We start from the raw sequence: 16,318 nt of genomic DNA, 5'->3' as shown, positions 1-16,318 counted from the left end.
ACCGGTATTACCGGTGTTGTCACATGTCGATTAACCGGTGGGGAAATTTCCTCATCGTCACAACCCTACCGTCAACCTTGTCTAACAGGTGCTTAAACTTTGTCGGCCAATGGCTGGCATGTATTCTGAGATATGCAAATATCCTTGTAGACACTTGTGGCACTTTAGACCAAGACTGTGCACACCGCTTTGTTGACAGGACGAATGGTTGTGCAGTTATAGCCATTTTTAAGTTTTTCCCTCTTATAGCACCACCAAGTGGCCAAGCTCCACGATGTGTCCTACATGTGTGTTCTTAGTTTGCCGGTGATATCTCATTCCGTTCAGGAGTTATAGGCACTTTACTAAAAGTAGCCCTGCCCCTTTCGAACATTTTGGCACCCCTTTGTGATGGTGAGTCGAACGGTCTATTTTTTTTTGATAATTATGGATATTAACTCTCCAGAGAATTCTCTGCACTGGTTTGGTTCTGATCGGGTTAAAAACCTAGGAGTATTTCGATTTCGTACTTTTGATCACTGTAGCGCCCCCATCAGGCTGATTGGGGTGAGCTTTGGTCAAGTTGTAGACGGTGTGAGTACTACCATCCCTCCAAGTTCCAAGTCTCTACGACTTACGGTTTAATCTGCACGATCAGTTTTACGTGGAGATCGCTGATCCGTGTCCATTCTAACAATTACAATAGAGTTTCAACGCTACGCACTTCAACCCCTAAAAAAACACTACCAATCCTTAGAATTCTGTCCAAATGATAAAAAGTGTCTATATTTCTGTGAAAAATGTAACGAAATGAGGTGGAAATCGGAGCTCACCGGCGTACTCGGGGTCCACATGAGGAGGGTAGAAGCGGAAGTTGATGAAGAAGGGGATGGGCACTCCAAACTTGAACCACTCCACCACGTAGGGCTGGCCGTTGAGTGGGTGGGCCACGTCACATCCCAGAATCACAGTCTCCCCTGCACGGGCCGTCACAAACTGGGGCTCCTCTCTGACTCCGTGGGCACCTGTTAGAACATATGGACTTTGATGAGCAATCGCACGCACATAGGATCGTACCAACCACACACTGAAACTGCTCTGGGGAACAATGATTCATCTAACAGCTGAAAATAGATTTTAGTTAGTAGATCAAGCAAGTCCGCAGACTATGTGTCCCACTAAAGCATTGATTGATGTTCAATTCTGCATATTAACTACATCCGGATATCCCAAAACTATTTTACTAATCAATATACACACACTCATTCATTGTGTATTCACTACTATGCTGACTACAATGGACCCCAAAAGTAAATAATCATTTCTTTGTCCCCTGTTTACAATGTATTGCAAAAGTATTCATACCCCCTGTTTTTTTCCATGTTTTTCTTATGTTGCAGATTTAAGTTGAACTGCTTTAAATTATGTTTTTCCTTGCATCAATTTACACGCCATACACCATAGTGACAAAGCAAAAGACAGATTTGTGACAACTTTGCAAATTTAATAAAAAATAAAACGCTGAAATAAGTACATTGCACAAGTATTCATACCCTTAACTCAGTACTTAGTTGAAGCACCTTTACAGCCTCAAGTCTTTTTAGGTATGACGTGACAAGTTTTGCACATCAGCATTTGGAAATTACCTGCTATTCTTCGCTTAACCTATTCACCCCTCAAGCTCTGCCAGCTTGGATTTTCAGTTTTCTTCAGAAATATTTGATTGCATTCAAGCCAAGGCTTTGGTTGGGCCACTCAAGGACATTCAAAGAGTTGTTTATAAGCCTTTCCTGCTGTGTGCTTAGGGACATTTTCCTGTTGGAAGGTGAACTTTCTGCCCAGTCTGATGTTCTGTATGCTCGGGACTGGGTTTTCATTAAGACTCAATATTTTGGTGCATTGAGCTTTCCTTCTACTCCGAAGAGTTCCTCAGTCCTTGCCGCAGAAAAACAGCCCCACAGCCCCACTTTTGGGATGGCAGTGCTTGGTTTACTTCAAACATGATGCTTGGAATTATGATTTATCAGACCAGAGAATCTTGTTTCTCACAGTCTGAGTGTCCTTTAGGTACTTTTTTGCAAAATCCAAGTGTGTTTTCATGTGTCTTCACTGAGGAGAGGACTGAGTTTGGCCACACCGCCACAAAGACCAGACTGGTGGAGTGTTGCAGTGATGTTTGTCGTGTAAGTTTCTTCCATCGGCATATATGATCATACACCTCAACTAGAGTGACCATCAGCTTCTTGGCCACCAGTATATAACCAAGCCCCATCTCCATCAATAGCTCAGTTAGGCCCGGAGGCAAGCTCCAGGAAAAGTCCAAGTTGTTCCAAACATCTTCCATTATGGATAAAGGAAGCTACATGCTTCTGTGAACCTTCAATGCAGTAAAAAATTCTGATCTGAGCCTTGACGCAAGCCTGTTTCTGAGCTCTACAGGCTTTTGCTCTGATATGCATTTTCAGCTGTTTGACCATTTCTGAGAGGTGTGTGCCTTTCCAAATCATCCTCATTCAAATGAATGTGCCACATCTCCACTTGAAGTGTAGTAATATCTACAAGTGACATGAGTGCTCCTGAGCTAAATTTCAAGTGTCTCAGAAAAGGGTATGAATACTTATGCAATGGAATCATTTCAGTTTTTATTTCTAATAAATTTGCAAAGTTGTCCTGTAAAAAGTAACACTCAACATTGGCAAGTCATGGAAGGTTTGTTTTGCGGGTTTGTCATCTTGTTAGAGTACAGTCAAAGATTGTTTCCACATGACAATAAACATAGTGTGAGCTGCAATGATTCAAATGACTCTTATGAATCGATTCTTTTTAATGAGCCGGTCAAAAAGATTCACAAAACAGTTAGCAGTCTGAATCAGATTCACTAAGCCAGTAAATCATTCGGAGCCATCACTGAGTTCACAAGAGACTCCATTACTGAACTGGCGTCATTACAGTTATTTCAGATTAAAAAAAAAAATATATATATATATATATATATATATATATATATGAACATTTGTTGTTCATATGAATCATCTCATTAAAGCTAAATGTTCACACACAGTTTTATATTATATATAAAAATATATATTATATTTTTAAAAACAATACTAAACAATCATCTCCAAGGAGAAAATTATGGCGTAATTAAAATAATAATAATAATAATAATAATAATAATTTAAGGTCTTAGATCCATTCGGTAATTTCTTTAAAAAATTCAATTTTCCTTTACCGAATAAAAGCAAACAGAACAATTTCATAGATTTTTGGTGTCTCACACACTTGAAAAAGCAGAATATTTTGTTTACAACAACCATACGGAGACTAAATGAGTGAGTTTTATTAAATCACAATTTCCCAGAAAGCATTATAAGCAATGACACAGTATCAAACAGACTAAATGAGTAAACCGCTGAAATCAATCTTTCAACCTTCGCTACGGTCACCTTGACATCCAAGCTTATTTTACAATAAACAGGTAATCAAAAATGATTCATCACATATAATATTTGGATTAGATGGGATACAAATTGAACTCTTCCTTTCCTCAGGAGCAAAACTGACCTTGGCTTAAGGTCACTGGCCAATAAAAACTCAGCATATGATAGCTTCCTTAAGAGGTGCCTAACACGACAGATAAAACAGACCGGCTTAATCCAAGCCTAGGTGGACTCAAATTGATTTATTCAGTATGTAATTTCCTTTGTGAGGCACATCACATACAAAAAGCTGGGGAATCAAATGACTGACTCATGACTGTGATTAGATATTCTCAGCTGCTGCTTTTCCTCTCTCTCTCTCTCTCTCCCTGTAATGATGTGATGATGAGAGCCGGAGTGCCGTCAGCGCGTCCCCGTGCATATACCCAAGACTCCCGCTGCACCCACTACCTACTGCAGCAGCGCCTGCTGATTGGCTGCTGGTGACATCACCGGTGAGCAAAACAAGCCTTGGAAGGTATGACTTCACTGTTTGCACGGCTGAGAGCAACAAGCGGTTAACAAGCTGCTCTCTCTCCTCTCCCCTCCAGATTTACTCCCGTTTACAATGAAAGACACAAGGGATCAAGACAGTCAAACCACTTGAGCCCTGAGAGAAAAAGGATGTCAGTTTACAACAGAGAGGACTCGAGCATTCAGTGCATCAAAAATCGATGTAATCGGCATGTTTTTTTATAAGAATTTCTTTTGGTAGAAGACAGAAGCATAGTAATTAAGTTGCCAAATTATTTACATTTGCATTTACATTTCAGTGTATTAAAATAAAATAAAATTAAATTAAATTCTACCCTTGTTAGAAGATGGCAAACTGGTTTTCAGAGTTTTTCAAGAATTCAGCAATCTTAACATTACATTTGCATGAACATACTGATGGAAAGCATCAATATATTAGGCATACATTAACAATCTAGCACCATATCGTATTCACAGATCTTGCTCAACATTATAAATGTAGCGGAAGGCTGGAGGCACCGTACTTCCTTTGAAAATCCCACTTAGGAAAGTAGGTCAAAGTAAACCGTAAGTGCTCCGAGATTGTGAAGGATTTGATTCAGGACAGTGTGCTTCCTCTGAAAACACTGAATCAACACCCAAGAGTCATAATATTGCCATCTATTTCCGCCAGCAACAAAATCAATATGGCAAATGAGAAATCTTAATTAAAGAAAAAATCTATACACAGGAAATGCTGCAGTAAGTTACTTTCTCATCGTGCCAGGTCTTTAAATACACAAACTGGAAGCTATTGGCTATTTTAAAAATTAAATAAATAAATAAAGACGAGCCTTCAAATATGTCCTGCTTTCTGTTTTTTATTTATTTATTTTTTTCAAATCCAGTTTTTTCTGTTTTAATTTTTGTGGATTCCATTTTTTCCGTTTTCATTTTTCTACACTCTAATTAATTGAAATCATACAATTTAGCAGCAATTTATAAAAGGGCCTTATGAAATACATTTTATTTTTTCTCAAATTCAGCTTTATTTTTTACCAAATTCAGTGTTTTCCACTAATTTTCTGGATTCCATTTTAATGGTTTAATGTTAATAATCGATGACACTGATTTTTATTTTTTTATTTTTTTATTTTTTTTTGAAATATGTATTTTCTCAAAAGGAATGATAAAATGTTCACAAAGTGACTCAGAGCAGTTCTAGAGATTTTTATGTATTTATACACTCCTAAATTGAAGTGGCAGAGGCAGAAAAAACAGCGAGCATCACACACACTTCTGCGCCATTCATTCACACACGCAGAACATGCAGGATTCGCATTTAAATAGTAATGTTGTGGCTTAATATTCTCAGACACTCATCCGTATCACGTTCTGATGTAAGTGTATTGACCTACTTTTGATTTATTTATCCAAAATTTGACAAATTCCGTGACATTCCGCGTTATAGAGTAAATTCCATTTTCATGACTGGATTCTGTGATTCAGTCCATGTTTTCAGCATCGTGGAAATTTAAATGTTAATAATCGATGACACTGATTTTTATTTTTTTATTTTTTTTTTTTTTTTTTGAAATATGTATTTTCTCAAAAGGAATGATAAAATGTTCACAAAGTGACTCAGAGCAGTTCTAGAGATTTTTATGTATTTATACACTCCTAAATTGAAGTGGCAGAGGCGGAAAAAACAGCGAGCATCACACACACTTCTGCGCCATTCATTCACACACGCAGAACATGCAGGATTCGCATTTAAATAGTAATGTTGTGGCTTAATATTCTCAGACACTCATCCGTATCACGTTCTGATGTAAGTGTATTGACCTACTTTTGATTTATTTATCCAAAATTTGACAAATTCCGTGACATTCCGCGTTATAGAGTAAATTCCATTTTCATGACTGGATTCTGTGATTCAGTCCATGTTTTCAGCATCGTGGAAATTTAAATGAGTGCTGATGAGAATTTCTGATTTGCAGTGTAAAGAAGGCACACAGCAAATAAACATCCTGGATCCTGACTGTGCAATACTGCTGGAAGAGCTCAACGTCTGACAGAACAACCCGACGACAAGTTAAAACGGTTTGTGTATGACTTGGGAAGAAAAGCAAAGGGTGTCAAGACTGCAAATGGGCAAACACAAAGAAAAAGAATAAAAAGCTCAGCTGTACAGTGCAAATTAAATGACATTACCTCCCCTTGGCGAACAATAGACTGTGGCTTCCCCATTCATCTGCATTAGACGATTCTGACAAGGCTGATAAAAACCAAAATATCGCGGTGGCTTTGAAAACTAATGACGCTCTAATGGAAGGAAAGGACTTGACCTAGTTCGGCTGGATCACACCACCCCTGCCATGGATCACTCACAGAGTTCACACAAAACCCTCAGAGGTTCAGGCTCTGTGTTTTCGAGTCCCGACTAGCTCTTGTCTTCTCTAGCAGAGCAGCTTTCTGATTTCAGGTGAGTTAGAACAATCATACGATTACAGCTTGAGCAGAATAAACAGACTCTTGAGCAAAACAGCTAATGATTCTTTAGCTAATGATGCAGATTCATTCAAATGTGGATAATTAGATTACTTCATGCTACTCTGTATGCAAACCATTTACCGTGGCTATATTTATTGATAAGACTACGTACACATACAATGCATGACGTGGGAAGACCACAGAATTAATACTTAAAGGGATAGTTCACACAAAAATGAAAATTCGGTCACTAATTCATGTTGTTCAAAACCTGTGAGACCTTCATTCAACTTTGGAACACAAATTAATATATTTTTTAATGAAATCCAAAAGCTTTCTGACGCAACCAAAACGTTCAAGCCCAAAAAGGTAGTAAGGACATCGTTAAAATAGTCCATGTGACATCAGTGGTTCAACTGTAATGTTATAAAGCTCAGAGAATACTTTTTGTCCGCAAAGAAAAAAAAATAGCGACTTTATTCAACAATTTCTTCTTTCAGTCTTCAACACCTGTTCATTAAGTGAACAACAGCCTTTAAAATGACTTAAAGTACATATATGATAGCAATGAGGTAATAATAATTAGTTTAAATAAAGTGTCAAAAGCAAGTAATCATATGGTTTTATTGAACAAAACTGTTAAAATACATAATGTATTATAAACAACTAATGTACATTACGCTTTATATCAAATGCGCTTTATATCAAATCCTGTGTTTGCATAGGTTTTTAAACGATTTACCTTACAAATCTAATGATATGGCACACGTTGCATTCCCAGATGAACGTTATAATAAACCTAAACTCACAACAACATGCAGAGATGGATTTTGAGATGCTCCACACATGCAAATGATAACAGTTTGAGCAACAGTATTTACTGGGAACGGAGCTGCTTTGAGACGTATGTAACTTACACGCATGTAAATAATTAAAGCGAAAAAATTAAACCTGCATCGCATATATTTATTCTAAATACAATTATGCTTTACTGTGATTTTTAAATGGGTTTAACGTTGAATGCGCCATGTCCGTCGCTTACTCGACACGGCCAAAATGCAAACAAGGATTTTTACAAATCGAATACTCGAAGAGAATCGAGGAATCATTGCATCCCTAAAGAGATGCGAGCGCAACAGTCAAATGCGTCCATGTTTACATAGAAAAAACTATGGAAAAGCAGCACAATCGAATAAAAAAACCTGTGAAGAACTACTACTGTACGTCTGATATTTCATGTTTGCATCATGATGATAAGCTGAAAGCTGTTTATTGTTTTTACATAACATTTATAGTTAATAATAATCTACTGGTGTTATACCTTCAGTCATTTAGATTTTTTTAAAAACTTTTCCTCTGATTATTTCTTAACATATAATATGTATAAGACAAGTTTGTACAAGACACAGTTGTAGTTCATGCATCTTTACTGCAAAGATACTTAACAAGTGATTTGTTTAAAATTTACATCATGTTGACAACTTCATGTGTGGTGCACTTGGAACAGAATTTTCTGTAACTAAGGGGTTAATAAAGAAAAAATTACTTGAATCGTGTTTTAGTCACATTTTCAAGTTGACTACAGTAGTTAAAAATCGTAAAAAGAAACCACTGATGTAACATGGACTATTTTAACAATGTCCTTTCTATCTTTCTGGACCTTGAATGTAATAGTTGAACGTGTCTATGCAGAGTCAGGAAGCTCTCGGATTTCATCAAAAACATCTTAATTTGTGTTTCGAAGACAAACGATGGCCTTACGAAGGCCTATATAACTATCTATGGGAATTAAAGACAGTATATCTCAGAAAACCATGCACAGCCAAGAAACTACCTCTATAAAAGACGACCTCTCCACCACAATTTCCATTCCGGTTCAGCCTGAACAACCAGCCTCATAAAAAACACCTTTGAACGGTTAACTTTGCGAAGGATGAACCTAGTTCTGGCTGTTTCTATAAATAACTATAAATTACTCCTAAGTAATGACCACAGAGTAAGACGTTAGAGTTGATGGACCACTAATTGCAAAGGAGGAACTGGGGGCAGTGCATAACTTTGAGGTTTCAATCGGCTGTTTCACGTGAGTAGAATCCTTAATGAATGCGCTGATTGCAAAACAGTAAACTGCCACAGCTACTCCCATATTTCAAGGTGGATATCACATCTGACAGCTCCTTAAATGATTTGACATGATTGATTGAAACTTAATGGGACCATTTACTATGTTAATATCACTGATTTATATCACATACATGAAAGTTCCCAAGGTTCACAATGGAATTTGTAGAAAACTGAACATTTAAATGCTTTTCATGTTTGTTCATGGTTGTCTGGTTATGATGTTTGCTTATGCAATGTTTATGCTTGCAAAAGTTGTTCTGTTTTAAAGTTTAAAAAGGCAGAATGGGGTCATTTTGAGTCAAAGGCTGGCAATAGGCATATCCATAGTTCAGTTACTTATTAAGAACATATATCTTCACATAACTTTCTAAAGTGAAAAATTTTAGCAAATCTGGCCTCCAGGTTTTAAAGGCCACTCTAGATCTGGGTCCCAAACCAAGCTTCTTACCCCCTGCTGGATTGCTAGTATTAGGGGCAGATGGCTACGGGTGGATCAGCATACTCTTGGTCTATTGAAAGGACAGTAATGGCATGCCAACTACATTTAGAGCTTTACCCCTGGACGTATGACATTAACCTAATAGGTCAACTGGAGTTTAAAGAGATAGTTCACCCAAAAATAAAAATTAGCCCATGATTAGCCCCTGGCTTTTCCAAGCTTTATAGTGGCAGTGAATGGGTGTTGAGATCTTGAAACCCAAAAACGTGCATTCAAATATGCAAAACTACTTACTTAAGACAAACGATTTAATCTATTTCCTTTCATTAGGTTCATGCTCTTTTCAAACTGAACGACACAGCAGTTTTCATGGTAGATCAGCACATATCACTCAAATTTTCCCTAATAAAAGTGCTTTTTATGTTTAATATAGGTCAAACTACATTGTATATACAGTAATGCCTAAAACCATGTTTTCAAAACATTAGAATTTGGATGGCAGCACAAAGTATTAAGCAAATTGAAGCAAATTACTACAAATTACTTTCTGCATTTCTCATCTGCATTTGACCTGCAATAAGAACTCCAGACTATGTCTCAGTTTGCAGAAACGCTAAATGGATGCATTTCCCTCCCATTAAAAACAACAATGCTAAAGACCTAACACTTAAAATGCAATGAGAGGAAATCACTTAATTGGCTGTTTCCTTCAGCCCTCTAGCACAGTGCTCTCAAAGAGATGGAAATGGAGAATATAATTAATATAGTTCTTACAATGTTCTCTGCAGGGGCACAATCGCTGAGGTCTTTTTCAGACAGGCTGGTGGCTTTTTCAACAGTGGAGAAAAAACACAGGAGACAAAAAAGATGACTGAACCAGGGTTCAGATATAATGGTGAAAACTAAACGGTGCATTACACTTGCATGTTTTGAGTAAGAGCAATTATGTACTGTAGAATTGTGATGGTCAACTGCAGGACTTTAGTTAATGGACAGTTTAAAACCTTTCGTAGAAATTATGTCTTTAAACGTATCTCTATTAAAACGCCACCGAAACAGCCACAAACATTCACCCTATTTATTGATAAAACAGAACAAAAAAAACAAAAAAAAAAACATTCTAAACCAAACCATCTGTGGGGTGTAAACAGATCGTAGGTAAACATTTAAATGAGATTGTTCAAATTCATATGAATAGCCACCAATTCGCCGAAATGTAAAATTGTTACAACCTGCCATAAGATTGCGTTGCAAACATTTTTGGTGTCTTTTGCTGTTTTAAGTTTCTAGTGCTCACACGAAAGTCTTCGTATATTTATTTTTGCAAATGTCCCTTTAGGGGCTCTTTGTTAACGTTTTTAAATACTTTTTTTAAAAAAATAGGCTCATTTTCCAACTCCCCTAGAGTTAAACAGTTGAGGTTTACCGTTTTCGAATCCATTCAGCTGATCATTTAGCATAGCTTAGCATAGATCATTGAATCCGATTAGACCATTAGCATCTAACTTAGTGCTGGTCACTTTCAGGCGCTGCGTAATATCATTGCACCTGCAGTAAACTTCCTTGATTATTACGCCGGAATGACAGTATAGTTCCTAGCATATTAGCCTAGAAAATTGCAACTTTTCATTTTCCGTCAGTCTGAGTATACAATGTAACTACAGAAGGGTCAAGTTTGAAATAGGAAAAATATCGTCATTTTTGAGCGAGATGCTAATGGTCTAATCAGATTCAATAATCAATGCTAAGCTATGCTAAAAGTGCTACCGCGAGACCCGGAGATCGGCTGAATGGATACGAAAATGGTAAAACTCAACTGTTTAACTCCAGGGGAGCTGGACAATAAGCCTATTGTCCAAAAAAGTGGAATGTTCCTTTAAAGGGAACCCTGACTAATAAGACCTGTATGGATTAATACAATGTAAATTATGTCTCTTGTAGTAGAAAACCAATGAAAATTTTACATTATTTAAATAATAATGCCCACCCCCCACCTCGAAACGCAATTGGGCTAGTTTTGGGCAACAAGTGGGCGGGTTTTGTTGTGAAAACCTGGCAACCCTGCTATTTTTACCACAACACAACTCAGAAAATAAAATACTGATACAATGCCGCATTGTGCTGCTTTTGGTTGTAATTTTCAAATCAAACGAGAACAAGAGAAGCAACGTAAGTCATCACTGCTGTCCTAGTGATAAGAAGAGGAGAAAGAATGGGAAGAATAAAACTTCCTAAAGACCAGCGTCTTTGTTCTCTCCACTTTAGCACTTACAAACTTACAAAGCTTACAAACGGCAGAGACAAGAAACGCTGCATGCATTCCTGGCGGTATGTAAACATGTTGATGCTTTTCATGACACCACAGCCACTGAATGAGTTTCTCAGTGCAGATTTCACTCAATATCCAGGTGCGCTTAGACTCCTTGTTGGGAAAAATCGATGTTATGGCAGTTAGTTTAAGCCTATGCTTTTATTCATTGCCACCTGTAAGCTCTTTCAGTATCTGTGGTCATCGTATTAGTATTTTTTTTTCCAGAGTTCACGTCATCAAAATAATGGCCTCCCATAATCCAAAATATTTATAAAACTACATGGATTTTTAAATAACGTAAATCTTTCATGGGTTTTCTACTACATATTTCAGTAGGAGACAACATTTATGCTGTATTAAGCCATACAATACCTGGGGTTCCCTTTAAAGGGGTCATCATTTTCCACAAGTTGATATGATTCGTTAGCGTCTTAATGAGAAGTCTATAACATACTTTGGTTAAAATTTCTTAGTGGTAGTGTAAAAAAGCACCCTATTTACCTTGTCAAAATCAGTCCTTTTCAGAGCAAGCCATTTTTTTGCATGTTCCTTTAAATGCTAATGAGCTCTGCTCTCCCCGCCCCTCTCTTCTGTGGGCTGACGGGTCATTCTGTTTACTTTAGCCACATTTAGCCACAAAACTTGCTAACTAGCACATTATTAGTAAAGGCGATTTGCAGAGATGCATAAAAACATTTATACACATTTCTGCTGTAGGTGAAGCTGCATCACAAATAATTTGCGCAAACAATTAGGCAGATCAGGGATCGGCACATTTCCTTTAAAAACAAAAGCAACATCAATCCTCTGCGTCTTCAGCGGCTCTGATGTTGGGAGTAAATGACTACTGCTATGTTCATTATTACGTCCAAAAACAAAACACCTCAATTGCTCAATCAGAGACATTCTTGTCTTACCCTGCACCGGAGTCAAAACAATGGCGGTCGGACTGTTACAGCTCACTCAGGGCGGGTCTAAGGTAAGACAACCGTATCAATCAACTATCGTGGGAGCGGCGATAGTCTGTGTGACAACACATAGACAAGATGCTGAGAATGGCTTGATTTGAAAAAGGAGATATTACTTAAAAAGATTTAAAAAATACCACTGGGTAATTTTTTATCATTATAGGGTGGTTGTGTCGGCCAACACACATTTATGTTCAAACAACATGTAAAAGTGAGTTTTGCATCAAACGACCTCTTTAAAAACATTAAGACTTCCTTGTGTTAAGTAACAAGTTTGATCAGGTCAGATGAATCTCAAATAACTTCATTATTCATTATTTCTTCATGAGAGATGAGACAATTAGTGGTTCAGGCAAGCCACCAACTACAGTATTCAACATCTGAAGTGGATCAAAACCTTTCATCAAAGTTGTCCTAAAACCAAAACAACACTCGTTCTTGTCTTAGGACAACTCTGATGAACTGTTTTGATCCACTTCAATTGTTGACTACTGTAGTCAATTTAGTTGAAATATATAGACTAGCACATCCTTAAATAAGAATTTGATTTCACTGAAGCACTAAATATGCACTTGTGTTTAATGTGAAGGGTGTCTTGAGGGTGAAACGCTGGCTGTGAGGTCGAGCAACCTGATCTTCAGAAAGCTCAGCATGCGCTCTAGAGGGCCAAAAAGCCTCATCAGCTTAAAAATGTATAGTAAACAGCAAAACCACTCCCTATACATGGCTAAAATAATCCACAGATTTTTGTGATCACATGACACATCAGCACCATATGGTCAAATGATGAAATGCGGTTTAACAATGAAGCTGAACACTTAATAGCCTTTTTGACATTTGTGAATGAGAAGCTCTACGCTGAAAAATAAATCTTATGCGTGAAGTCAAAAAATATTCTCTTTAATTTTTCATGTGTCATCTGTTAGATGCGTCGCATTTCTCGTATCGCTGCCAACTCTCTTTTCAATATCCCGCAGCTGTTGTGAGCTTGCGTTGTCAGGGCTACAGAGGTTAATCTATCCTCCAGATAGGGCCACATGATTAAGATCCAGCTCCACAAACTCCTCCGAGGATAGTCTGATTTCCTCCCCAACTCTCCCAGGCAGCGTTCACTCCTCCTTTAGGCATGTGTGTAAATGACTGTGTAGTAATGATGTTAGAGGCTGACTCAATAACAGGCTAGGCAGAAACAGAAACAAAATATGGGTTTCCACTAATGAGGTCTTAAAGCTTTTGTGACAATTGCCTTTTTTGATTGCTGGCAAGTAACCAAAAGCCAACAGATTGACACGTGCTGGTTTAAATCCAGGAAAAATGACAGATTATACAATCGCATTTCAAGTAACTACAAAGTTTGAAAGGCAACAGTACATTTGAGATTTTAAGAACTGTTAGATTAAAGATAAAAATCTCCCACTGACGCTGAAATATACAGTTAAAGTCAAAAGTTTACATACACCTTGCAGAATCAGCAAAATGTTATTTTACCAAAATAAGAGGGATCACACAAAATGCACGTTATTTTTTATTTAGTACTGACCTGAATAAGATATTTCACATAAAAGGTGTTTACATATAGTCCACAAGAGAAAAAATAGTTGAATTTAGAAAAGTGACCCTATTCAAAAGTTCACATACAGTGATAGTTGTTCAAGAGTTCCTTGTTTGTCCTGAACAGATAAACTGCCCATTGTTCTTCAGAAAATCCCTTCAGGTCCCATAAATTCTTTGGTTTTTCAGCATTTTTGTTTATCAGAACCCTTTCCAACAATGACTGTCTGATTTTGAGATTTATCTTTTAACACTGAGGACAAATGAGGGACTCATATGTAACTAGTATAGAAGGTTCAAATGCTCACTGATGCTCCAGAAGGAAAAACAATCCATTAAGAGCTGGGGGGTGAAAACTTTTTTAATTTGAAGATCAGGGTAAATTTAACCTTCTGAAGCATCAGTGAGCGTTTGAACCTTCTGTACTAGTTGCATATGAATACCTCAGTTGTCCTCAGTGAGAAATCATGTAGCCAATGTTGGAAAAGGGTTCAAATACACAAGAATGCTAAAAAAGCAAAGTATTTTTGCGACCTGAAGGATTTTTCTGAAGAACAGCGGACAGTTAAACTGTTCAGGACAAACAAGGGACTCATGAACAACTATCACTAAACAAAAAAAACAGCTGTGGATCATTCAGGTAACAACATAGTATTAAGAATCAAGTGTATGTAAACTTTTGAACAGGGTCATTTTTTTATAAATTCAACTATTATTTTCTCTTGTGGACTATATGTAAATGTCTTTTATGTGAAATATTTTATTCAGGTCAGTACTAAATAAAAAATAACATGCATTTTGTATGATCCTCTTATTTTGGTAAAATAATTTACGTTTTGCAGATTCTGCAAGGTGTATGTAAACTTTTGACTTGAACTGTATTTCATGTTTCATTTCAAGTTCTAAGCAAGTATGTACTATATTTGTTTTTTTTTTTTTTTTTTTTTTAAGTATGCAAACTTTATTTTTTTACTTATTTTTTATAGGGGAAGGTAAGAAAGTTGGAGAGAATTTGGACAGAAATGTTTCATCACTTGTGAAATTCCATTAAGCTAAACCACACTCATTTGCCAGCAAAGACAGCAAATCTGACAATGGTGGGCACACTGTAATATATGAGATTGTGAACATACCCAGGCATCTATGGCAGGCGCCAGCAGCTAATCCTATATTGTTGGGGAAATGTTGACTGTATTCAATCCTCTTAGTCTGCAACTTTTCATGGCTGAAGAGTCAGTGATTAATCTGCAGCCTTCCAGCATCACTTCCGCAACCAAGACAGAAGATCCACAATCATTCCCAAGAAAATCTCTGCACGTTACTGATTACACATGCTCTGCATGGCAAACAGGATAGAAGTGAAACATTAGCTGTTTCAAAATCTTAATAGGCAGCTACTTTCGGAAACATCCAAACTGTCATAGTACCTCAAATGATTGATTCTGAATGCTTTAGTACATCTCCAATCTGCATGGGAAACTCAGCATACAACTGATTTTAACAGTGTAAGACATTAGCATGTCGCTAAGCTAACAGCATGATACTCTAATACTTTTCAATATTCAATCAAATACCTTTTTTTAACTGAGCTCATATTAATGCATTTTGGGACTGTCTTCACTATAAAGAATAATATATTTGCCTAAATGAGTTCTCCTAGATGACAGAATAATTAAAATGTCTACCCAAATTTCCAGAGGGAATAATTATACTTTGTTTCTCTTTGAAAGGAAATTGTGAGGTAAAATGTCTAATAAAGAAACTTGATGGCATAATATAACAACAAATGTGTTTCGTATGACATTTGAGTAAATTTAATATTGAGGTGAAGAGTATCCAAATCACAAGATGGATTTCTCAATGGTGTGCTTTGAGAAATAAAAAAAGAGGAAAAACTGTTCATCTGGGATTGGACGATTAAAACCTATTGTCCCCTAAAACCTGCACATGCTAACACCACCTCATTGGTTTTGAATGATTTTCAAAAGGTAGGATTTCTGTTTCAAACTAATCCAAATCCATATTTTACTACAATAATTATTGTAATTGTTTAGGATTTTCACTGGAAAATGTGGAATACAACAATACAAAGGCTCATTTAAAAAAGAACAAGATAATTACTGGCTCATTTTTACTCAAAGAAAGCAGCGCTGGGCGCTACAGCAATTCCCGGGAACACCTTTTAAAATATCAGGTCATTAATCCTATCGAATATAAAAATAACTGAGATAAAAACAGCCTCTGTATCTAAATATATTCCCAAACACATGCACATTTGGGTTAGCAATGGCAGAAGACACCTACGATTCTCTGCGCTGGCTAGCATTATATAAGCAGCAATTGGATTCTCTGGCAATACATCTCTCTATTTCGATCTGACAGTTATTCCCTGTTTACCTCCCCTTCACCTTTTCACTATGTGCACCTAGTATGCTTTTCGCATGCTGTAGTTCATTCCACTAACAGTAAGAGTAACAAAATAGCTCAGCAAACTGTTTTATTTGTAACAGTGACTGGCTAA

The 16,318-nt window shown here is 36.9% G+C and overlaps 1 protein-coding gene across 5 annotated transcripts in view; it reads right to left on the bottom strand.

Annotated features, from left to right (window-relative positions):
• The window catches only part of igsf9bb (immunoglobulin superfamily, member 9Bb), a 143,139-nt gene that overhangs the window by 109,807 nt on the left and 17,014 nt on the right, over positions 1-16,318 (bottom strand). For all 5 annotated transcript variants that reach the window (XM_051093246.1, XM_051093248.1, XM_051093247.1 and 2 more), the window contains exon 2: positions 813-1,004. In XM_051093246.1, coding sequence (XP_050949203.1) covers positions 813-1,004 — 192 coding nt within the window. The remainder of the gene's footprint in view (positions 1-812; positions 1,005-16,318) is intronic.

Source organism: Labeo rohita, chromosome 21, assembly GCF_022985175.1.
Source record: "Labeo rohita strain BAU-BD-2019 chromosome 21, IGBB_LRoh.1.0, whole genome shotgun sequence".
Taxonomy (NCBI): Eukaryota; Metazoa; Chordata; class Actinopteri; order Cypriniformes; family Cyprinidae; genus Labeo; species Labeo rohita.
The sequence above is the reverse complement of the archived record's forward strand: the minus strand, read 5'-3'. Positions and strand labels throughout refer to the sequence as shown.